General features: G+C 37.4%; 1 protein-coding gene across 8 annotated transcripts in view; it reads right to left on the bottom strand.

Annotated features, from left to right (window-relative positions):
- ldb2a (LIM domain binding 2a) overlaps nt 1-24,674 on the bottom strand; it is a 94,835-nt gene extending 70,161 nt beyond the window's left edge. For 7 of the 8 annotated variants that reach the window (XM_044206072.1, XM_044206070.1, XM_044206069.1 and 4 more), the window contains exons 1-2: nt 24,389-24,674; nt 502-604 (exon numbers count right to left, since the gene is read on the bottom strand). In XM_044206072.1, coding sequence (XP_044062007.1) covers nt 502-604; nt 24,389-24,520 — 235 coding nt within the window. In that variant the 5' untranslated portion in view covers nt 24,521-24,674. The remainder of the gene's footprint in view (nt 1-501; nt 605-24,388) is intronic. The other variant, XM_044206065.1, reaches the window with a different exon arrangement.
- Between the last annotated feature and the right edge of the window lie 795 nt (nt 24,675-25,469).

The following is a 25,469-nucleotide window of genomic DNA, read 5'->3' on the forward strand; positions in this document are numbered from 1 at the left end:
AAAATCATCCCTAGAAATGATTGAACACCACAGATTGAGGTATCTGAGTATGAGGGATTTTTCTTTAAAATCTCTCAGCAGTGCTGGTGGTTTCAGGTGGTTACCAAGACCCTTTCAAGAAAATGGAAAATGGGATGCCAGAATTTATAACATATTAACATGTAATACAACAAATAACTGAAAAAAGCTCTGCACACCAGAATGTATGACCAGTGCGTGGGAGGGCACCGTGACTTGAATGAAAAGTGAAAAAAACTCAGATGCCTGATGAAGGTTGTGTAGGCTGAAATGTCATAAATGCATATACCAGCAGTAAGCACCAGTGTGCAGGCGTTTTTTTTTTCACTTTTACATAAAATACAACAGAAAAGATTGATGCATGTTATTGCAACTCACTTAAAGAATAACCGGTTTAAACTGAACTAAAAAACTTTTCTTTTATTCAGAACTTAAAAATGATTGCATTATTGGTGGTTTGCTGAAATATTATCAGAATCTTACTGTATCTCTTTGGTCCATCTTCGAGGCAGAAGGAGAGTGTGAGAGTGGCGTCTTCCTCAAAAAACTCTGTAGCGAAGGCGTCCCACCACAAACTGTCACTTTCCTGTTAAAGGACAAAAAGAATACAACAGTTTGACAGAAGTAGGACTTCCTCAGGGTTAATGAACACTGTTTTTCTAAAGAATAATTATCTTTGGTTCATCAAAATCTTTAAAAATACAGAATATGCAGTAAATGTAAAAGCAGGTCACTTCAGGCACCCTTCTGTCCTCTAAAACGACTATGGGTTGTTTCAGTTTGGTATGAAACTCTTCATTTTCTTCTATTATTTAATAACCCAGTGAATTTCCTTTATCCAGGTTGTTGCTCTTGTGCTATTGCATTTTTTTTTACATAAATTCAATATTGATTCATTCTGATAAGACAAAGATACTGTGACCATGCAGGCTTTTCTATGAGACAAGATAAAAACAGAACATTGTTTTTTGATGTATGAAGTCAGCAGTGCAGGGCAAGTATTCCCTTTATTGTACATTGGTTTGCTTGTTCCTTTTCATTAAAATGAATTTCATGAGCTTCATTTAAATCACTGTTTTTACATATGAATTTACAAAGGGCTTCAACAATCAAGTATGAACCGTAAAACAGTCAAATACATTATAGGAGTAAAATAAATTATGACAGGGCCATAAAAAGACATCACAATATGGAAGGATAAGAACAAAAGGCTAACAGCTACAAAAAGAAATAAAAAGCATCTAAAAATGAGTCTATAAATCAACTTTTAAAAAGTGATCTCAAAGAGGATGCTGGCTGCTTGCCTAAGCAGGACGGTGTAAGGCCAAAGCCTGGTAACACCCTTTACTTTTCTTAAGCCTGGACTTTGGGAGAGCCCTGCCTGAGGCTCCTACAAGTCTGAATTACAAGCTGAGGTCCAACAGCTTTATAATTCACTGCTTCTTCTACGTTTTACAGCTGGTGACGATTATTATTATTTGCGGTAGTGGTGGTGGTGGTAGATTTTTATGTTTTTATAGTTATTTTCTTTCATATATCAATAAACAAATGCAACTTAAACTGGCAAAACATACACACATTGAATGTTATTGTTTTTTGTAGTGGCAGGAAAAGTGACAGTATTATTAGTATAAGTAATAGTAGTGGTAGTAGCAACAGTAGTAGTCGCCTAATAGTTACAGTAGCATTAGTAGAAGCAGTAATAATAGTTACAGGAATAGCTGTTGTAGTAACAGTAACAGTAGTTTGAGCAGTAATACCAACAATAGTGGTTGTAGTACTAGTAGTAAAAGTAGCGGTATTATGAGTAGTTGTAGCTGTACTATAATAGTACTAGTAGATGTCGTTGTAATAACTGTACTACTGATGTTTCTAGCAGTAGGCTAGTAGTAACAGCTAAAGTAGAAGTGGTAATAGTAACAATAGTAGTAGTAATTGCTGTAATAGCAGTAGTAGTAGTAGTTAATAACAGTAGTTAGTAACAGTTGCATTAGAAGAAGTAGTAGTGATAGTCAATAGTAGAGGTTGTAATACCAGTAGCGGTTGTAACACTAGTAGTAGCATTAGTAGCTGTGGTACCAACAACACAATAGTAACAGTAGAAATTGTATTATTTGTAGTAGTGGTGGTGGTGGTGGTTGTAACACTAGCAGTAGGCTTTTAGTAGTTTTAGTAGCAGCTACAGTAACAGTAGTAATAGTAATAGTAATACTAGTTGTAGTAGAAATTCTAGCAGTAGAAGTGGTAATAATAGAGTAGTAGTTGTAGTACTAGTGCTAATAGTTGTAATAAGCAACAGAAGCAGTGGTCATCTTCTCACAGCAGGGACAGCAACTGTGAGGAAACAAATAAATGTAAATCTCTGAATCTTGTCCTGAAATTACTCTCCTAACAGCCTCTTCCCCCTCCTCAGAAAAACCTCAGATAATATTGGCGGGACGACCCCCACTCCCCCGTCCTCCCCTGCCCTCGCCCCTCCACCCACCAACGTCTGACTGATGTTAATTTCCTCTGACACATTATGACAGATCCGTATGTTTCATTCTGTGCAGGGCTGAGGGATGGCAAGCACTTTCCAGATGTTGACAATTAGCGTTGTCACCATCGAGCAGCGTCAAGCCCAATAAGCAGCGACCGGGGCGCCCCACAGGTCAACGTGTGGCAAACATGGTGAGTCTAATAGAGGAAGCGGAGTACCTAAACCTGGACCTTCATCCAGCTGGTCAATCAATAGGTGATCATGAGTTAGTGGGGAGGTCTTTTGGCTGAACTGAGCCTCAGAACAGTCTTCCATTTTGGAAGACTAAGATTTGTCCTTTGCAGAAAATTAAAAGCGATATTAAAATATCAGGCGCAGAACAACTGTTTTCAAATAGATGTTTCAATTTTCATCCAATCTAATATTTTTATTCCAGAATTCTACCAAGACGAATCTGATTTCATGCTACAAAATGCTACCTCTCAATTTTATTCAAATACACGTCAACTGCCACAGATGATACTGGAAACTGTAATAAGATACGTCCTTCTCCCAAGACAGGCTTCATTGATTATTTTCATGATCGATGAATCTCTCGACTGTCTTTTTGATTGTTTAATCATTTGCTCAATAGAATGTCAAAAAAGACTGCCGATCACAATTTCCCTAGTCTAAAATGAAATCTTCAAATTGCTTGTTTTCTTCCACCAACACTCCAAAACCCAAATGCATTACTGTAAGTTACAATGATGTGAAACAGAGAAAAGCAGCAAATCCTCACATTTGAGAAGCTGGAGGCAGCAAGTGTTTTGGTCTTTTTGCTTAGTTAAATTAATTATCATAATTGTTGTCAATTAAATAAAAAAGAAAAAGAAAAAAAATAGTAAACAGTTATGGTGTTTAATGTTTGACAAATTTGTCTTTTTCCCTTCAACAAGGTTACAGCACCATAACACTGAGCCAAATGTGTCAATGCTGCAATTTTCATCAAAAACTGGACCAGCTGTGACAAAAACATCATGCCTGGCATGAAAACGTTGACCAATAATTATAGCGCTTCCATTAGGTCAATCAGTGTAATTCTTGAAATGACAGAACAGTTCAAAAATACACCACCCACCCTCGCTGTACAATAAATGGATATGTGGATGCATGCCAGGGTATTCTCTGTGTATGCACATGTACCACTGACCAGCTGTCCACTGGGAACAAACTACATGAGCTGCCGTGTGTGTCTGTCCGAGTGTGTGTTTGACTGACTATGTCATACTGCGAGAATCAGCAAGTGTGAACAGCCACGCATGTGTGTGGTATCTGACTGTTTCATGTAAATACATCTATTTCAGAGAGACGGACGGAGAAGAGTGACACGCCAGGATACCAGACTGACTTTGCTGCTACTCCGCATTCAGATTGAGTTCATCCCATAATCCAGTACCATGATGGGGTGGGAACTCCTGGGATTGACGGTCAAGCGAAGGGTGAACAAGACACACGCACAAAAACACAAAGCAGCTCTCTACGATCTCACTGTGCAACTATGGATGGTCCTGTTCTGTAGTTCATTTCTATACTCTGCTCCTTGAACTAGTTTTAATGACACAAAATAAGAGTAACATAACACAGAGATCAAATAGCTCTTGTGACAAATATCATCTGTATTTACCATTAAAGGATAAGGCTGGCATTGTCCTATATTTTTCTGATTATCAACAAATCCCATCAAGAGACCGAAACAAACAGTGCCTTAGTGCATTTCTCAATCTTTTCTAACTTCTCGTCTTTAACTCTTTAACCATAGATTAATACATTAATGCTAGTGAGTATTTGCAGCAGCAGGCGGTGTATGTGGGATTGACTCATATTAACCTACAGTGGCCAAAAGCAATAGTCCTGCATTCAAACTCTTACTCTTTAAGTAAAAGTTCAAAAGCATTAGTATCAAAATATAGTTAAAGTACAAGTAACTGTCACTGTAATGTTGCAGCTGGTAAAGATGGAGCAAATTTTGATTACTTATACACTTATACTTATATACTACTGGGTAGCTCATATATCATAATTTAATAGTTGATTTATATTTTGTATTAACAATCTAAATCTGCAAGGTAACTAGTAACTAAAGTTATCAAGTAAAAAGTACAATTTTTGCCTCCAACATGTAGTGGAGTAGAAGTAGAAAATGGCATTAAATGCAAATACTCAAGTAAAGTACAAGTGCCTCAAAATATTACTTAATTACAGCACTTGAGTAAATGTACATTCAAACAATGAGCCTCATGAAAACACTGATAAACTAAGAACAAAACAAAATAAAAACATTACCATCCTTTAACATCCTCTATGTAGATATATATAACTGTATCTAGCAGCATATATACATACATATATATATATAGCTACTGTAAAACAGCATTTCTTCTGACTAGCAAAGCCAACTTCAGTTAATTGATCGTTAAACAAAACAAGACAGAAACCGCGTGCTTTGAGCTAATATGGTCTTGCTAGCTTATGCACACTCACTTTCAAACTTGCCACAACTATGAAAAACGTCATAATATCACTCAATATCAAACACAATGTGAAACGAAATACTGTCAGACCTTGCGCCCTAATCAGCCAGGTGTCAAACAAACACTAAATGTGACATTTTCAACCACAAAAAACAACATTTTCCTTCAAAAGTTATTAATCTCTCCTTCCGACGTTACCCCTTCAAAATAAAAGCTCCAACCTTTATACCAGAACAGGTACTAAAGGTTATTTACATGTGTGTTTTTAGTAGTTTTTTAAGGTGGCCAGTAGAGGGAAGTAACTAGTACATTTATTCAAGTACTGTACTTAAGTAGCCTAACATTTTGAGGTTTTTGTATTTTCCTTAAGTATTTCCATCCATCTTATGCTACTTTATGCTTCCACTCCACTACATATTAGAGGGAAATATTGTAGCCTAGTTTTCACTCCAATACATTTATCTGACAGCTGTAGTTACTTTGCAGATTCAGATTGCATATGATCGGCTTCTAAAATATGATGTGTTGTTACAGATTAAACTACCCAACAGTGTAGTTAAAATTAGCTCCACCTAGACACAGCAATGCATCAGAAATCATAATCCAGTATTATAATATTTTATGCAGGACTTTGAATGCAGGAGTATTTTTTGCGTGGTATTACTACATAACTTAAAAGTTCTTAGTATCTTTGATACATAATAGTTTTCAGGGGATTTGTTGACAATAAGAAAAATACAGATTATCACAAGTTTTATCCTTGAAGTTCACCAATCACATTTCTTCTCTGGTGCCAAGCACAAAACAGTGTTTCACCTGACTGACTCTGTTGAACTTTCCCTACTACTAAAACAGGTTAGAGGATTTCATGAAAAAGTGCGATCCCCATTTTGACATAAACTGCCTGGATTTAGTGTTGGAGATCAATTTTTCTAGCGCTGTAATCCTGAGGGCTCCCATCTCTCTGTTTTATAGACTCTGGTATTCATTAAGCTTCCTCTTACTATTTTAATGAAAAGTGTTTTACTTAAGCTCCCACTTCTCTCTTTTACAGAGTACTGTTTTTTTTAAAATCCCTCTTTTTCAGTTTTACAGAAGATGGTTAGTTAACCTCCCCCTCCGCGTTCCAATATGGTATATTTATTAGACTCACTACTATTATTTTCAAATTTTTCCTCTCTGTGCCCTTCCAACCCAGTTTTCAAGCATTTCCCTGAAACTCAACGTTTTTACAAATTTATATATTCTGCTTTAACTCAATACAATTCATTTTGGCAGCCTACTGATATTTGGCTCGGGCCTACAACCACCCCTAAAACACAGCATGTATTTCACAAAGAGCAGAGTTGACAGCGGTGTCAGCATGGTCCAACCAGATGATATGGTTTAGTTTGTGTCTCTTTTGAAAAGCCTCTCACCCAGACACCAGAGAAATCTGAAAATAACAAGCACATTTCATGCGACATGAGCAGCATTTAGTTTCACCATTCACAACAATAAAACAAATGGCACTTGGCAGTTTCATTGCTCTTCTCCAAATCAATTGTTTTGTAAATTAAATATGCATTTAGTAGCGCTAGCTAATAAAGCTAAATGTTGCTCAGAACCTTTCCATTTGCAGGGAATGGTCTATTTAGAATCAGTAACCATTAATCCTCCAAACTGGAGCTTTTGGGCAGCTTTTGGCCAGCGTCTCGCCAAGTTGTAAAACGTGGCTGGCTGAGCCTTGGACAGAGGAGATGCTGGATATGAGCCAGACGGGAAGGAGTACAGCAGAAGCCTAGCCAGTGGACACAAGCCATATGAATCGTCTGGCTGAAGCTGAACAAGCCACACTGGAGGCTCATGGTGCTGTGGATGTTGTCTTCAATTTCAATCCCTCCACTACTGCATGAAATGTTGGGAGCTTTACTTTTATTCTGTCATTGGTAGCAGGTTATAAAATTGTGAATGACACATATTTACTATGAAAAAAGAAGCCTGCACTTTTCCATTCTCCAATATCCTATTAGCCTTTTTTGTGTTTTATCTCTGCCTGTCTCTCTTTATATCCACCTCCCTCTCTCTGTCTCTCTCCCGTCCTCTCTGCAGCTGCTCGCTGACAGACAACGTCCTGCCTTCATTTACGCCCGCGGACTCTCTGACGAACCACGTGGCGTGACGATGTTTGTTGTCAAATGCTACAAATCAGGCCGACTCCGAGGGACCCGGGGTGAACCGACACGGTCGCAGCCGTGACGGCCGTCAGCCGATAAGGCTATATTGATTCAAACGGATCGCACCTCATCTGGGGGGAATTTATCAATGTGTCAATTGCCCACTAGCCAACCACAAATCACCAGTGCTGGCCAGGCCCCAGGGATTTACAGGAAATCCAGAGGATTGGAGGGACAGCATAGGGAGGATACTCAGTAAACAGCAACAGAGCTGAGGGTTAAATCCACGCATATAGAAATGTCCATACAGGATGGATAGGCAGATGACACAATGTGGCAACAGAAAACACAAAGAGACGCTTTACTGTGTATAAAAACGCACAACAACACCCCTTTGTACTGTATATATGCATCTATACACAAAATACTCATACATATGTACTCATGCTGTATGCATAGTACATACATCTTTATTTACTGCATAGATATTGTGGGCATTCACACTTCACACAGCCACATAAAAGAAGACCTCAGTTTTCTTCCATCGCCCTATCTTTCAAACAGTCCATAAACCACTAATGTCTCTATGTTTAACATGAACCATTTTCACAACAAGCTTTTGTTAGTCTGTATTTTTTGTGCCGTTGCTTCAAGCCTCTTGTGGCAAAAAGCATCCAAGAGTGTAGGCGTGTCTGGGGCCTGACCTTGGAGAATTACCAATGTCTGAAACCCCATTCAGCTCCTGAATAGCATGTAGCCTGACAGACTGGTGGGCCAAGGAAGTTTTACTGTTTTTTAAGATTCAAACAGCCTGAGGTTATTGGGGCACATAACAACTTAACAGAACCAAAGACTCTCTAGATGTTTCGAAAGGAACTTTAGCAGGATATCTTTTGTTTGATTGTATGGTTAGGGCCATTGACAGATGAAACATTTTAAATAGAAGTCTAATAAAACTATATTTTTTTCTAGAGAAAGTCAGACTTCATGTGCATGACAGTGATTATCTTGATTTTTGTGGCAGCACCTTGACTGGAGGACACTCTCTCGTTCACCAGTTTAATTTATGTCTGAAATGTGCATGATATAGGTATACAGAGCTTATATAAATTTTAATACAAATTAAAGAATGTTGAAAAGGTTGCTGAAACAATTAGATGATTCACCAATTAGTCCATCAACAGATAATTAATCGGACAAGAGTTTTGATAATTGATCATTTAAGTTATTTAACAACTGAAAATGTCAACATTCAGCTTTTCAAATGTGAGGATTTGCTACTTTTGCTGCTGTTTTACATCATTATAAATTGAATATCTTTGGGCTTTGAACTGTTGGTCAGACAAAAAAAGCAATTTGATGATAGCAACTTGGGCTCTAGGACTTTTTGAGGGGTGTTTTTCATTATTTTTGGACATTAACAGATCAAAAATAATCAGTTACTTCAAAAAAGAAACAATCACTAGATAAAGCAATAATGAAAATAACCATTACAACCCTACACTTAATGTTGGTCCTATAAAGAATGTAAGTCTGACTGGGCTGGGAGATTTCATGGTTTTCTCATCACTGCAGTATGAATTCTGTGAAAAATAAATCCCCAGACATGGTGGTCCCTGGAACCAAACTTAACCACACAGGTACTGTTTCTATTAAGTGGTCCTTAGGATGACAAAGTACACAAACCACTCCTTTAGACTACATAGACAACACCACTTTAATCACGTCAGACTCAATGCACACTAATGTTTGATATCAGTGCAGGTTTATCCTCTGGGGTCTTAAGTGTTTTTATATAATACAAACCTATCATGTTGCAGCATTTGGCCACCTTACAGTCACCAGCCAAGCATTATGCAAATGAATGCAGCGAGGGGGAAAAGTCATTGCCCTTGAACAGCCGCTGCACATTCACCAGGAATGAACTTTCTCTCTATAAATGAAGTCAGTGAAGAAGTTCCCACGTTTAATTCCATGTCTGCCAATTGACTTAGGCATCGTTCCCACTCCCTCTCTTTTTTTAATGTCAGAAGTTACAAGCAGCAGTCAGAGACTTTATGTTACAGTATAGATTTAGAGTTGAGGTTAATACACAGAAGTAGTTGTCTGCTGTTTTAATGCAGGGAACATGCATGAAGAGGAGCTGCTACAGAGACTGCAGGATACATTCAGCACTACTGGCTGTCACCCAGAAGGTTGCAGGATTGATCCCCACAACAACATTAATATCATTGTACTGCTGAAGGAAAAGATGAAAAACAAACAAATTTTAGCATAACTCTATGTTCAAAAATAGGTTGATAAACAGAAAATTAAACAACAACAATTTTGATAATTTATAATCAGTTAAGTCATTTGTCAACAAAATGGTAAACATTCACTAGAGTAGATGTTCCAACCTTTTTAGCTTGTGACCCGTTAGAAAGATAGCAAATTAACTTACAACCTCATCAAAGGTTACCTGTTTCTATGAGGTCTTCTATGAGCACTTCAAGCAAGCAAAAGGGTTTTTTTTTTACCTTTTCAGATTGTTTAATTTAAATATTTTTAGAGGCCTGAAGCAGCAAAACTATCCCATACATTTTACAAGAAAACATTCATTTCCTAAAAAAAAATAAACATAATTTTATGGAGCAGGAAAATGTTATGTTCTTCTTTCCTAACTTGTTAATCATCTGGTAACCCCTCAGATTTATCTTGTGACCCCCTTGAGGGGACCCAACATCCAGTTTGGGAAATACTGGATTAGAGAATTTGCGGCTTTTCTCTGATTTATGCATCTGTAGTTTCAGTATCTTTGGGTTTCGGACTGTTGGTCAGACAAAACAGGCTATTTGAAGATATCACTTTGGACTCTGAGAACGCTGATGTTTTATACATTAAACGATTAAACAAATAATCAAAACAAAATCACACATCATTAATTCCAGCTCTACATATACATTTAGTTAATGAAAAGCATCTCACCTCAATAAAGACAAATAAAAAGTCAATATCACTAGCAGAGACACAAGATTAGGGCACCATGTTAAGTGACAACAAACATCAATAAGGAAAACAATTAAACAACAACAAAATGCATGAATGACAAAGCAGGGAAGGGAAATTATTTACAGCACCCATGAGAAATTTAAATCAAAAGAAAGGGGAGGATTCAGGTTCTGACTTGGACACAGTAACACTATTCTACCCATCCAGCCTGTATTCTCCACTGCTGAGCTAATTAAACCGGTAAACAATCAACACACGGCATACTTCCTCCCACCACCTAACAAGACACTTGATCAGTACTGGATTTCATCACATCCTCAGATATTGTTCAGTTTAAGTGAATGTGCTCTGTAATGTCACTATAGTTAGCTTCTACTTTAAACACAAAAACATCCTCACCTGTTGCTCATTAGTCTGATCTACTGTTTGTGACCACACTGACTTTCTCAGGCTTTTTCAGTGCTACACAATTTCTTTTTAAAATCCAAATTTGATATGTTTGCTGAATATTGCAACTTTTTTTTATGATAGTTTTTACATTAATTTCAAACTGTGAAATGAGCAAGCTAAAGATAAATATAAGAGTAAAAAAGAGTTTATTTCATCAAAAGTATAAAGTGTATATCTCTTTTTAAACTAATTTTTTTTTACTTAACCAGCTGAATTATTTAATGATGTATTAAGCTACATTTTTAACTCATCTGATAACCTCGTTCCATAGGCCACACCATTTTTAATTGTAACAGTAATAATAACTACATAATAATAACTTTTTAAGGTAGAAATAAAGTCTCTTGGTTAAGGTGACTTTAACTGCACCAAAAACATTTTATTTTTATGTGTCTGCTTTGCTGCAGTGCGGCCTTAAACTGAATAGCAGTTACTGTTCCTTATTGTGTTACAGCCAGGGCACTGTAAAGCTATGACCATGCTATCTACTGACTAAAGAGTGAAATATATGCATCAGGCTGAGCTCATGTCATATATCATACAAGAGTGAGAGTGAATGTGAAGCCACTGGATTAGAAATTAGTCTGAGTTCTATGAATGGCAGCATGGTCTGTAATAATCATTATAAACCAAAATTTTTTGGGTGCCAGAATAAGAATTAAGATGTTGAATTTCTTGATATGAAAATCAGTTTCTCTCTTGGGGGACCAGAGGTCAAGGTCAGCTACACTGCAATGCTCCCAGAGGTGTTGGGCATTCAGAAGCTTGGCTACATGCAGGATGTTTTGGCAAAGAGCTTGTGACTGAAGAATTGTTAGTTCATATTCATGCCTAGAAGATATGGTTGCTAATGCAGAGCATGTTCAGCAAGTGTTTTCTGACTAAATGTACATTAAAAATAAATAAATGAAAACCGTCTAGGTCAGTAATATTCTGTAGTCCATTCCCTATTCATTCAGAATAGTTCAGTTAAGTTCATCTCACAGGGAAAACAGTAAACTACACCAGTCAAACAGCTTTTTCTGCTCAATGATGAAATGTAATATAAGCTTTAATATTTTTCAGTTAAGTATACAGCACAAGTTACACTGCTTTCTACAAGCTAAGTGGCATCTAAAAAGCCAATCAGTTTTAAAGGACTAAAGTAAATCTCCCTTGGCCAGCTTATCGTGTGACTGTAAGGAAATTAAGTCCACCCCCTTCCAGTTTAAACTAGTATTAGAAGAGGGTATGAAGGAAAAGTATAGGATGATGGACAATTAGAGCAGTGAATTAATGATGTGAAACAGGTGAAAATTCAACTACAAATGATAATATTGTTGACAAAAATGTTCCTGCACGTCAGTAGTTTGTTATTACTTCAGTGAGAAACCAACATTGTAAAACATGGAGACAATACATTCCGATAATGGCTAAAATTACCTAAATAAAACTTGCCTAACTAGGCCAGAAGCACACAATCCTTCAAACAAGTCTTGGAGATGGTTTTGAAAATATAAAGAACAGTAAAGTGCTCCAAAACGAGGCTGTCCTCCCAAAAAACATGTCAGCTTCATCACATCCCCAAACTATGTTCAAGTGAGGTTGGTGTTGATGATGGATGGTGATTAATATTGTAACCATGATGACAAAGGTCCTTTAACCTTAAAAAAATAGTAATTTTAACCCAAACCACGATCTTTCCCTACATCTTACCAAGAAGCTTTTGTGCCGAAACCTAACCAAACCTTAACCTTAGCTTTGTCAGATCATATCAAACAGTAATTTATAAACGTTTATAGAGGGCACTGACAAACTGACCTGTCGATATAAAAATGTTTATATGTGTCATTCTAGAGGGCACGGACAAAGTATTCTGACAAATGTATTCTGTCTCTAAATTTTGAGGACTTTTGAAAACTGAGCTCCATAGACCTGCCATAGAGAAGAATCTAGTTACTTTTTAAACTGCAGGTTCAGGCATTGTGTTTTATATCTGAGAATATAAAACTTGTTTCAAAAATAGCAAACAATCCTCAAGGCAGGTTTCACTTAAAGACCCTTCAGCAAACTGGATGTAGGCAAAGATCCAACCTGTGTGACCTCTCCATTTTCGTGATGGACTATCTAACACATCGGGGAGAGGGAACAACAGGACATAGACGGACTACAGGCCCGTCTGTCCCCTCTGTTATCTGAGCGACAGTGTAGCCTGGAAGGAACCATGGGAAAGGGCCAGGAAAAAGGTGGGTCCATTGTCCGAGCATCCTGCTGGATATGACTGACGCTCATTGTTTGACCGGAGGCCTTGTTCTTTATTTCTTCATATGATTTTCTGGGAACATCCTCTGGGAACATCCCATGTACAGTGTGACATTACTGGACATTACTGGACCAACAAGTCAACCGAAATGAGACTATTGTGTGAATATGTGTCATATAAAATATACACACTGGAGGAGATCATATCCAAACCTGTTTATATATCTTTTTAATGTCTCTACTGCATAGCAGATGTGTTTATTTGCCATCCTTTAATTATTATTATCATTACTTTATTTACATTTTGTGTTAAACCTCTTTAAAGTTATTGTAATGTTGTGAATTGTGAAACTTAGTCAAAACAATAAGCTTTTTAATTTCAATGAATGAAACCTTGTAAAATAACTTGATCCTAAAGCTGCACTCTACCGATTCTGAATTGATAACCCACATGAATAACGCCACTGCTTTGACACTGGGGGTAAACACAGTGCTTATAACATAGATGAATGTCAGATTTTATTTAAATATTTAAATATTTCTCAAGGCTGCTTCTATAATAGATTTGACTTGTGATTCACTAGAAAAGGTTTTTGAGGAAAGAACCAGAAGGAGTGTTCAAACCATACTTCAGTTTGAAGGTCATCCCCTGTTTGGTGTTTTTAGCAGTCTAAAAAGTGTGTGGAGGGACTGGATATGGGTTGTGTTTTTGACACACATTTAATTACATATCTATTGTTTTTACAATTCTTTTCATATTTATTGCCTGTTTTATCTGGCCCATTTTAGGGTATTATCGCTTATGGTCTGCCTTTTATTTATTAAAGGATCAATTGTGTTAAATCTGTAATAACTGACTGATAACTAACCAACTGGGGGCAGCAAAAACAAGTTGTGAACACAACATTGACGTATAACCACCTTTTAATTTGATATGGTGACTTGTTAGCAAACAGTTGCTTATTTACACATTCAGCAGTTATGGACCAACATTACCATTTATTGGAGTCGTGCTTCTGGCCACCTGATGAATGTAAGTCCAATATTCACTCTCTTTTAGCTCTGTTTTTGGTCTCTACCAACTCCTGAGGGAAATATCTGGCTCTTTAGCTGCTAAATGCTCCACTTCTTCACCAGCTAGCCGCTAACTGTGTCTGTCTGCTGTTTGGTGCTGAGCAGGTAGTGTACAATGTGTTTTTAGAACTTTTTCTCTGAAAATAGATGTGTGCTGTGAATGAAAACAACGCTATGAGAGTGATGAGAGTGAACCAAAAACAGTAAAGTTGCGGGCCGGATGGCTGAACTATGAGCTGAAACTCACTATAAAGCTCCGTAAAGCTGAGGGGAGCTGCAGATTCAGGTGATAATTCTCTGTAGGTTCATCACTATGCGAGCCTGTTCATTGTCATTTGATACATTGTTATTCTAACTAGAATTAACGCCCTGGGGTTGTTTGCCTCTGCCAACCAGTCAAGTAGTTTACATCCATGTTTGTCCAGACTCATTTAATACATGTTGTTAATACTTGGAAGGAACTGAATAAAAAGGTATAAAGTGTATGCTTTTGGCTAAATGGAACTTATACTATATTGATGATACATATGTATGATTCCAGTGAATACACATTGTTGAACTGATTAATGAAGGATTATCATAGATGTCTTGGCTAAACAGGTACACATGTACTTGATTAGTTCTTATAGCATATAGCTACACACAATGTGGTGCTTTTGTTTTCTCCTGGCATTTTTAGACGCAAAGCCTCTCTATGAGCTTTAGGTGAAACTCACTCACTCACAGGATCACGATTAGCTAGGCGCGCTCCAACACACTGTTTGCAGCCACGTGATTCCGATGACGCTCGAAATTCACAATGAGGCAGGAAGTGAAAAGCAGAATGGACAAGATTGAGGAAAGCCCGTACTGTGCTAGTTATTGTTTACTCATTGTGTCGTCCCAGTCAACATGTGTGTAAAATCTGGAATAACCCAATGCATTCTATATTTGGCTAAAAACCTATTTTCAGAATCAGAATCAGAAATACTTTATTGATCCCCGTAGGGAAACTCTTTGTTACAGTAGCTCGTCTTTACGTCAGTGCACACAGGAGAAAACGATATTATACACTATAAACAGGTCAGAAATAAATTAAGTAACATGTTGGTATAAGTATAAGATAAGAGGTCATTGTGAGGTCACAATGACCTTTAAGTCAAAAGTGTCACCTATTCAGTGTCAGACCAACTGTGAAATATGGTCAGAATCTCCCCTTCTGTGGAGTGAGTTATGGTGTCGAATAATGGCCAAAAAGTGTTTTCCCAAGACATGATGTCACAGAGAAGTTGACCTTTGACCTTTTGGGTAAAAATACCATCACTTAATCGTTATATCCCATTAAACATGTGTGAAATTCTGTCATAATTACTGCATCAATTATTGAGTTATGGCCAAAAATGTGTTTTGTGAGGTTACAGTGACCTTGACCTTGGACCTCTGACAACCAAATTCTAATCAGTTCATCTTTGACTCCAAGTGTTTGTGCCAAATTTGAAGAAATTCTCTGAGATATCGCGTTCACAAGAATGTTACGGACAACCTGAAAATAATAATGCTTCCGGCCACAGCTATTGCCTAAACGCATAAAAATATTGATTATAGGTGCTTTAAAGTTTTTTAATTTAGTGGCTAGGCATGCTCCTGACCAGCACTTATGTCCTCTTGGAATGTGTGTTTGCTTGTGCTTTTAACTTTATGTTAATCTGCGGAGAATATGCAGTTTTCCTAAACTGAATTTACCTCATAACTGCATTTAATGTGATGTCCTTTCTGTCTCTATTAAATCATTTTACACCAAGGATCAGCATTATAAGGAATGAAATGATAAACAGGCAAAAGGCATTCAGCTAAGTTAGTAACCACAGTTTCCTAAGGATAATGTTACTTTTTCCCTCCTTTTCAAAACTATCAGTCCGTCCGCTCACCTTTTAGCAGTATTATTCTTTAATTTGGCGAGGGGGATGCAGGCAGGGAGTTAACTAAGGGAAGCAGGAGCTAATGTGATTCAGTCCTTTCAGTGACTGGCAGCATTATGAAAATATAAATTGTTTTTGTTTTTAAAGAGCTCCGAGCAACGTTTTACAGGTCCACAAAAGCAGATGTCTGTTCATTGTCAATAAGTCTATGAATTATAATAACAACACATATGAGAGACTCAGCTGATAATAAGAAATAAATAATAATGCTGTTTAGTCAGTCCTGGCCAAGTAAATAACAAATGCTATAGATGTATTTAGGACTGTTTTGTTTGTGTTGTTGTTTGGTGAGTGGGAGGGAGCATAAATGATTATCCTTAATTTAAATGTATTTGATAATTTAATGGATACTGTTAAAATCAATGCTGTCCAATCAATACTTGTACCTCATTAACTCATTAATAAATTAACTATGAAGATTTCCTGTGTCACTGAGGCTGGGTTTAACTGAAAGCAAGCATTAACATCTAAACATCTACAATATAAGAAGACATGCAGCACTTTGACCACACCTAAAATATACTTTACGTGTATTTAATAATTGATTTTAAAGCCTTTTGTTCAGCTCTACATCATTATAAAAGTGATTAAAACTCATTTGTGAAACGTGCAAAGCCTTTTCAGTGATACCTACAGTGGCTTGTTTTCCCTGATGGTAGATAAATCCAGCAGTAATGGTTCAGATAAGGGCACTGTGATGTTCAACACCTTTCTAGTAATTACTCTCAGCCAGTTTTACACACGTACACTGCAAAAAATGTCTGTGTTACCAAGTATATTACACATCTTAGTAAGTCCTATAGTTCTTGAAAAAATGTTGAAATGTTTCTCAGTCAGAAAGAAGTTTTGTTTTATTTTACATTTTATGAAAGAAATTATGAAAAGTTTTGCACAAATCGTGCAATGCTGTGACAAGATAATAAACTGCACACAGCACATTCACATATGCTAACCCAGCTGGACTTTGATGCTTGTCTTTGACGCAAAGACAAGAGAAATGCAAAATATCTGCACATTTACTTGCTTTTTCTAGATCAATCGCTGATTTGGTCTGTAACATCAGAAAATACCATTTCCTAAAGCCCAAGATGATGCCATCAAAATATTTGTTTTATCCCAACACCACAAACAAAACCCAAAGATATTGAATTTACTACAAAAGACAAAGAAAATCAGCAGCTCCTCATAATTGACAAGCTGGAACTTGGAATAGTTTGGCATTTTTGTTTTAAAATAACTTGATTATAATAATAACAAAAATAGTACACAGTGCACATCATTTTCTTGTCAATCCATTAATCAACTAATCTTTTTCAGCTCTAGTTTGGATATCACTTTGGATATTTTTTTTCTTTTGGAGCTTGCTTTCATGATTGTATTAATGTTTTATTTGGACACCTTTTAATGTTTGGAGCCCAGGAAGATTAGCAACTGCTATGGCAGAAGCTAATGGGGATCCAATAAAATAAACAATAAACATGCTCTTCTCTTTTGCATCCTCTGTTTGAGATTAAAGCTGATCAAATAGATCCAATTTAACATGACATGTTTTGTTGTAAAAAACATTGAATATGGCTTGAAAATACTTGCTAAGATGGATGTTTTGTAGAGCTAAAACAAATGGTCGATTAAGGGATTAATCAATCATCAATTAATCAGCAATTTTGATAATTTGTTGTTTAAATCACTTTTCTGGCAAAAATGCCAAACACGCTGGTTCCAGCCAACAATTGCTGCTTGTCTTTGTCTTATATGGTAGCAAACAGAATATCTTTGGGTTATGGACGGTTGGTTGCACAAAACAAACAATGTGAAGACATCAGCTTGGGCTCTGAGAAATTGTGACATTTTTCACTATTTTCTGACAATTTATAAACCAAACATTAATTGAGAAAATAATCGTCAGACTTATCAATAATCACAATCATTATTTGCAGTTCTAATGTCTTGTGAACTAAAAACTTCCTCTGAATGCAGATAGTCACATAAAGAAATCTCCTGCTGTGTTCTATTTGTCCTGGTGGCTCATCTTTAATCCCTCTCTGTGAACCTTACAGCTCAGTGCCAACTTGACCTCCACATCATAAGCCTATTCATGTCAATCTGACACGTAGTGCTGATGGGAACAGATCCACTTTGCCCCTGACAGGAACAAGGGATTTTGCCATAATGAACACTCCAGTTCTTCCACTTCCACAGTCGAGCCAATGAGTCAGGTCTGTGGCTCATTTGAATAATGAGAATGAGACTAACTATGTGCAATAGACACAAGCATCCAATGAATGGCCTGCCAATCACTGTTACTGATTGCATGTCTATCCAGTGAGGAAGAGTGTGACCATTAGACCCACTGTCAGCAGCAGCAGCAGAGAGGTTTCTGAACACAGCCCTGTGGGTATTATTATGGCGCCTCCATTAAAATGCTTTTGTTTTGCTTCTGCTTCACCCTCTGTGTTGTAGTTTTACTTACAGTGTTATTCTGTGTCCCCGCTCTCTTCTGCTGAATATTAATGTCTTCTATGCTAATGGCCTTACACCGGCTGAGGTCGACCAAGCTCCTCCTCTGAATGTTAATCCACTGCCTCATTTGCATACGCTTAAGTGTCAAATTCCCCCACAAATCATTGCTACTGCCTCCGTACGGCAAGGCCAGTGCCCCCCCGAGCGACAGCACAGAAACAATGTGGTCACAGCGTATGCATAGCATCAAATCCACATCAAAGCCTGTTTAGATTGCCAGGTCACAGCGGGTTCACATTGTGTAAAATGAAGGTAATGGGATAGCAGTCAGCCTGGTGCAGAAATACAGCCAGGCAGGTAATAAGTATGAATGGAGCAGGTAATAAGGTTGGGATAGAAACAGACCCTGTGTCATCACAGGAGCAGGACTGTTTAAGTTGCAGCACAGTTATCAGTTCAAAGGTGAGCGCTGATCCCAGACAAACACACAGGACTTATTGTGTCATTAGGTTTTATTCCTCCTTATTTCCATGTGCAATTCTGAGTCTATGGCCGTTGTCCTTTAGTATGTTTTGAAGGAAGAGTTTCACTTAAAATTTTAAATATTTGCTTTGTTAACAGGCTTAAAGCAGACCACATGGGATTATATTAGATATTTCTATCAACTATGGAATTAGAAAGCAGAAATCATATAAAACATCATCAGTATTAGTGTTTCAAACCACAAAGGCAAATATTGTAAGGTTTCGTGTATAGTAGTATTTCATCATCACTAAAGTAAAGCTGAAACAATTAGTTGATTAAGTGATTGAGAGAAAACTATTTGGCAACTGTTTTGATAATCGATTAATTGTTTGTCATTTTTTGAGCAAAAACCAAAGATTTTTGGATTCCAGCTTCTCAATTGTGAAGATTTGCTGCTTTTCTTCACTTTATGTGACACTATACTGAATATTTTTGGGTCTTGTCGGAGAAAACAGGCGATTTAAAGACCTCACCTTGGGCTTTAGGAAATTGTGATTGTGAAAAATTGGGACCTTTCAGTATTTTTTTAACATTTTATAGATGATATGATTCATGGAAAAAATAATCTGCAGATGAATGATTAATGAAAATAATCATTAGTTGCAGCTCTAATATCATCATCAATGTAGTAAAGATGAAAGGATTAGTTATTAATCATTTGGCAACTATTTTGATAATCAATTAATCATTTATGTCATTTTTTTAGCAAGAAATTATATGGTTGCAGCTTCTCCATTGTGAGGATTATGGAGGATTTTGGTTTTGCACTGTTGGTCAGACAAAACAAGACATCTGAAGACATCAGCTTTGACGCAGAGAAACTGGGACGGAAGTGATCATTAGATACAGCCCTATACTACACAGCAGATCTCTCCACTTACACGTACAACTCATAGCTCAAAGCATTAACACTTTGTGTGTCTTTTTCTGGGGCTTGTAGGAAACAGACATATAGATGAGAGAATGTGTACACCCAAAAGTAAACTACAAAACATCATAAAACAACTTCTCTAATGCACTGAACATCACCACAATTGACTCTTAACTGTCTATAATGGCACAACAGCATCTGAGGGTGGATTTTTTTTTTCCTGGTAAAGTTTATTTCTGCTTTTAAAATTATTCAAGAGATAGAAGATACTGCAAACATCGTCCACTAAAAGTTCAACAATACTGCATGTAAGAAATCAAAAGAACAAAAAGAGAATAACATGTCTCTCTCTAATTCTTACAACTAGTTATTTCATTCCAGAAAGATTAAATTGCATAAAGCTTTTGCTATAGATGTCACTTATACTCGTAGAGACTATAGCTTCCTCTGGGGATAAGTCTCCTCCAAGTGTCAAGTCCTTGAGTCCTGCGCCTGCCAGTGCGAGCGGCAGTTGCACCACCAGCCAAGCAAATTCAAAAGCACATTCATGAATAAGACAAATGGGAGAGTTTCTAACGGAGTGACTTCAGTCGACTCCTTCAACACTTTTCTAAAAGGTGGTGTCATACTGAGGCTTAGTCAGTCCCCCTGTTAAAAAAACTATTCAGAATTCAAACTATAGTGAGTCATTTTGCTATGACGGCCTGCCAGCAAACACGATGTTAAGTATGCTCGGAGCTATTCTTACCCTTAACAATGGCTGTCCTTTCACGATACTAAGCATCTTTACTTGGGTGATAATTCTGACAAGACTGCTATTCGCAAGCTTGAAATCATTTTGACTGGATCAACAAAATATAGCAACAAACCCAAAGAATGGCTTTAATATGTCTCCTCACACTAAAATCCAACAGAATAACTCTATATGTTCTTTGAACTAATTTTTGTCTTTAAATATTTGTCTAAAAAAAAAAAAAAAAAAAACAACAACAATAGAATCACATGTCTATCAGGATTTCCATTTAACCCTGATGTTCTGCTTGGGGGCCTGGAGACCCCGTGCCCTCTTTAACAGCTCAAAGAACATACGTATCACCTTGATACTTCGTGACTTTTCCTAATTTTATGAGACTGGCTCCTAAACATGATTTCAAACTGATGACATGTATCAGAAGTCCTCTACACAATCTACTCTTTATCTGCTGGTGGTGTGGCAGTACTTTATATGCATAACTACCCTCCCAAACCCCAAATAAGTCTATCTGTACTTCTGTTATTGGAGTTTTATAACAGTCTAATTGACCAAAAACATAAGTAATGTCACTGTGTAGGATAACATACATTTTTGTCTGTGAATGACTTTTTGGCAAACAAAATAATAATATATTTGATCCTGCATAACCCATATAACATATAAAACTTGAAATATATATATATATATACTTGGTGCAAAAAGCTTTATCATTGTAAATTCATGAAAAGTACCAGACATACAGAAGTGGAGTCTATGGGATCCCAAACAAGGAGGAAGTAAAGCCAATGTCAACAAATCACAAGGGTTAACATTGTAATATATTTTCAAAACTTCGAGTTAGTCAAACTGATTCTTAAATGAAGCATCAGTTCACTGCAAGCAGTTTATATCAAACACAGAAGGATATGGATCTGCAACAGAACATCTACTAGCAGCAAAACCTTGATGGAATATTCAAGAAACTATCCAGCAGAACAATTCAGCTATTTTCTTATAATGGAATCCAGATTTTTTGTGTGCAAGAAACATCCCAAACTTCCTGTTTTGTAACAACATCATCCTGACCCTGCGCTGATACTTACATGGTCTCGTTTCTCAATGTGAGCTGACTTTTAAAGATGTTACAGTATAGGAGATGGACTAAGCAGAAGCTCAGTGATAAAAGAAGCAGCAGAATGACCCTTGAGGCATGCATCATCATTAAGGGCCCAGCAGCAGACCTCGCTTTACAAGAAGTAAACAGCTTCAGTAAGTCTGTTTCACAAAGCATATACAATATTAAATATTTCCTTTCTCTGTCTTAGATAGACAATTACACATTATATATGAAGCTCTGTAAAGAGAGCTTTCTATTACAATCTTTTTTCTTTGCCTAAAATATTTTTGACATGCAATAGGTTTGTTTAAATTGATGGCTACAGTTTTGCATTCATGAGGATAATTACTATGTAATTTTGTTAAAAGCCTGAACTGAGCTGTATGGCACATCTGGATGCAAACAAAATGCAAAACTCCAGACATTTATTTCCCGCTATAAGACACTACTTCTTTCTCATTATATTCACCACCTGTATTTTAATCAAACAATAACCACATCGCTAAAGAGAAGACATATTATAAACTCTTGTCGCTAAAGAAAGAAAGAAAAAGATGAGGAGGAAAATGAAGATGATATGAACACCAACAGGAACAAAAACTAATTATATTATTATGCAATTATATAATTTAGTCTGAGGAGATGAAGGTAATGGTTTAAACTGACGTGTGTCTAAATAACGTGTGTGTGCTCAAAACCATGAAACTCATTCATGCATATTATCAATTGCATTGTTTGTGCTGTATACACGTCTGGTGGTACGTTAACACACATGCATATGTCCTGTCATGTCTGTGTGTGTGTGTGCGTGCATGTGAATGAATGTACATGTGCATGCATGTGAGTTTGTGCATGTGTGAGTGTGCATGGTGATTGCACTTGGTGTCTGGGTATGTGTGGTACGGGAGTTGAGGTCCACTGGGGCTTGGACCACTCCGTATGAATAATGCATCAGACTGGGCGGTTGCATCTCAGCAACATTGCCTTGGTCTGCTTAAAGTTGCAAGTTCCTCTTTAGGAAAGTCAGCATCATTCTGCAAGCTGCTGCACTAACTCAGCTTGAGACTGGCTTTAAAACAAGATTTCCAAAAATCTCACATCGAATCATTTAATTATGACATATTTATTCAAAACGCCTCCGTTTTTAATGTCTCAGTGGGAATCCAATTCCAGCCTTAAAGCCTCCAACAGCAACCAGAAGTCACATTATTTAAAAAATGTGATATTTGGAGCTGAAACAATTAGTCGATTCATCAGTTAGTCGATTGACAGAGAATCAAACAGCACCTATTTTGAAAAACGATTAATTCTTAATAATAATAATAAGTAATTCTTTAAGTAAAAATGGCTAAATCCACTGGTCCCAAGTTCTGAATTGTGAATATTTTCTGGATTTCTTCTTCTAGAGTAGAGTTAATCTTTTGGTTTTGGACTGTAGGTCGGACAAAGCAAGACATTTTTTAGAGGTTACCATGAGCTCTGGGAACTTGTGATGGGCATTTTTTGCTATTAGCCTAAATTCTATAGACCAGGTGATTAATTAATCAATCAAGAAACAACTGGTAGTTTAATGGACGAAAATAATCCTTAGTTGCAGACCTATCATTTATAGTTCAAAAAGTGAACAGTTAGGCTGCTAAAAGATGCTTCTTATTGCATTGTGCTGCTATCTATTTCCCTAAAGAATGCGAGGAGAACTTGACGTGTTGGATGAACTTTTTATCTGCAGATTTACACATTTGTGATCACAGAACAGATGCTGAAGACAGATGCTTGCTATATAATTCACAGTGGGATCACCAAAGGTTAAGTCTGAATGACACTGTATGCCACACTCGGAGAGCCCAACTAAGCATCAGGAAACTGATGTGAAATTCACCCTCGTGGAATTATATTATGATCATCTTACTTTGCAATCAGGGTCACTTTCATTGAGAAAACGTCATCTACAGACACACTGATGAATCACGAATCATGGATACATCATTTTGCTTTAACAGTTACACTACAAATACTTCACCCGAGTCCACAGTGGGCAAACTATCTACGTTCTTGTTGGACTTGTTTGGTCTGAGCTGTTGGTCTGAGCTGTTGCAGTTTGACCAAACACACAGTATGCAAATATGAAAAAACCAGGGGACATGTAAATATATGCAAATGAATTAAATGAACATGTAAAGGCTACTTTGCCTCAGTCTATGCAGCCTGGTTAGACTTGAATAGTCTTTCAGACATCTATCAGGCTATTTTTTCATTTCCTTACTGTGTTATAACGTTGCAAAAAAAGTGTTAATCTTAATCTTAGTGTAGTGATGAGTCCTAAAATCTTGATTGAAATCGTTAAACGGATGCTTCCATATGTTTGCAGTGCAGTTTCACCTGATTTTGAAATTGCATTGTAACAAATGATGCCTACTTCAGGTGGATCACTCAACTCATATCAGACTAGGTGACGCTTAAGTCATGAATTTCAAAGAAGTTAATTGGCCACGTGAAAACATCTCTTCCACATATCATCTTTTTTCCACTTAAAATTGAGATTTTAAGACTCATCACTACAGCAGATCACTTCAGAGGAAGATATTTCTTGCAGCGTAGTCTGCACACCGGCGCCTGTTTACTTTCACCTCAGGAATGTTTGGCACTTTGGCATCACATCCACATCTCCTGTTTGACAGACCTTTATGCCCCTCTCCCTACATCCCTTCCCTCCTCCCCTCCCCCACCGGACCTCCACAGCCCACTACCCTCCCACCGGTACCGCAACCTAAACGGGACCGCGGTTATCTCCAGTCGGCTCACCTCTGTGCGCGTCTGCAGCCGTTTGTTCATCTCGTAGATCCGATACTCGGGCTGGACCATGTAGGGCGAGTGTCTCCTGTAGAAGGGTCCGAACGGAGACGAGTAGAACGGGTCGTGGGTTGGGTTAGACATGGTGGCTCCTGGTGAGGCGCACGGCGCGATTTCAACATCCAACGGGCACAGCAGCGCACATGGGAGTGCGATGCTCTCCGAAGACCCCCAGTGGGAAGCAGCCGCTGTCGAGGCTGAGCTGCACTCTGCAAGTTGGCCTGCCTAGTTCGCTGCTATAGCGTGGAGCTGGAGGAGGAGGGAGGAGAGGAGGGGGAGGAACGGGGGGGGGCAGAATTGAAGGGGGAGGAGGGAAGTCGTTTCCTGTTCCCTCAAGACCTACTCTCAGTTTTGCACTCTTGCAAAGTTCATCAAAGTAACATCTCTGTGTTCATGGGTACGTGTGCTTCTTTGTGTGTTTTCTAGTCTAAAGTGATGCATTGTTTTAGTTTGCATGTATTAATAGTGGACCCATAAAGAAAGACTTAATATTCAGTGTTCACATTAATGTTTTGCAATGTGTGAAAAAAAACAAGAATCTAGAGATACATATATTTCAACATCATATTTTCAGTATGTCAGATGTTGTAATTATATGAAACATGAACTTGTCAATACCGATTGAGCCCTATAGTGATGTACAGTGTTCAGATGCATCAAACAACTCACACATATCAGTTACAATGCCTGATCTGAATATATGGGCTTAATATATTGACTAGAATAACAACACTGTCTGTGGCACATCAACACTATTTTGTATTCAAGACATTGTGTTGCAATATTGATTACAAATATTGCTTTTTGTCATGTTTTGACCCTTTTGTGTGCTTTCATACACTGTTAAATCCTGAGTCAATTCCAGTTTAGGGTCAAATATCTTAAGTGTTAACAGTATTAAGAGATATTGGTATTCTTTCAGCAAGCTGACTCTTGCATTGGAAACACTAAGAGAAAGCCATCAGGTCAGCAGTTGCAAAAAATAACTTTAGTTGCTTTGCTATACTGCAAAAAAACATGTTTTCAGGAAGTT

This window comes from Siniperca chuatsi, linkage group LG8, assembly GCF_020085105.1.
Source record: "Siniperca chuatsi isolate FFG_IHB_CAS linkage group LG8, ASM2008510v1, whole genome shotgun sequence".
Taxonomy (NCBI): domain Eukaryota; kingdom Metazoa; phylum Chordata; class Actinopteri; order Centrarchiformes; family Sinipercidae; genus Siniperca; species Siniperca chuatsi.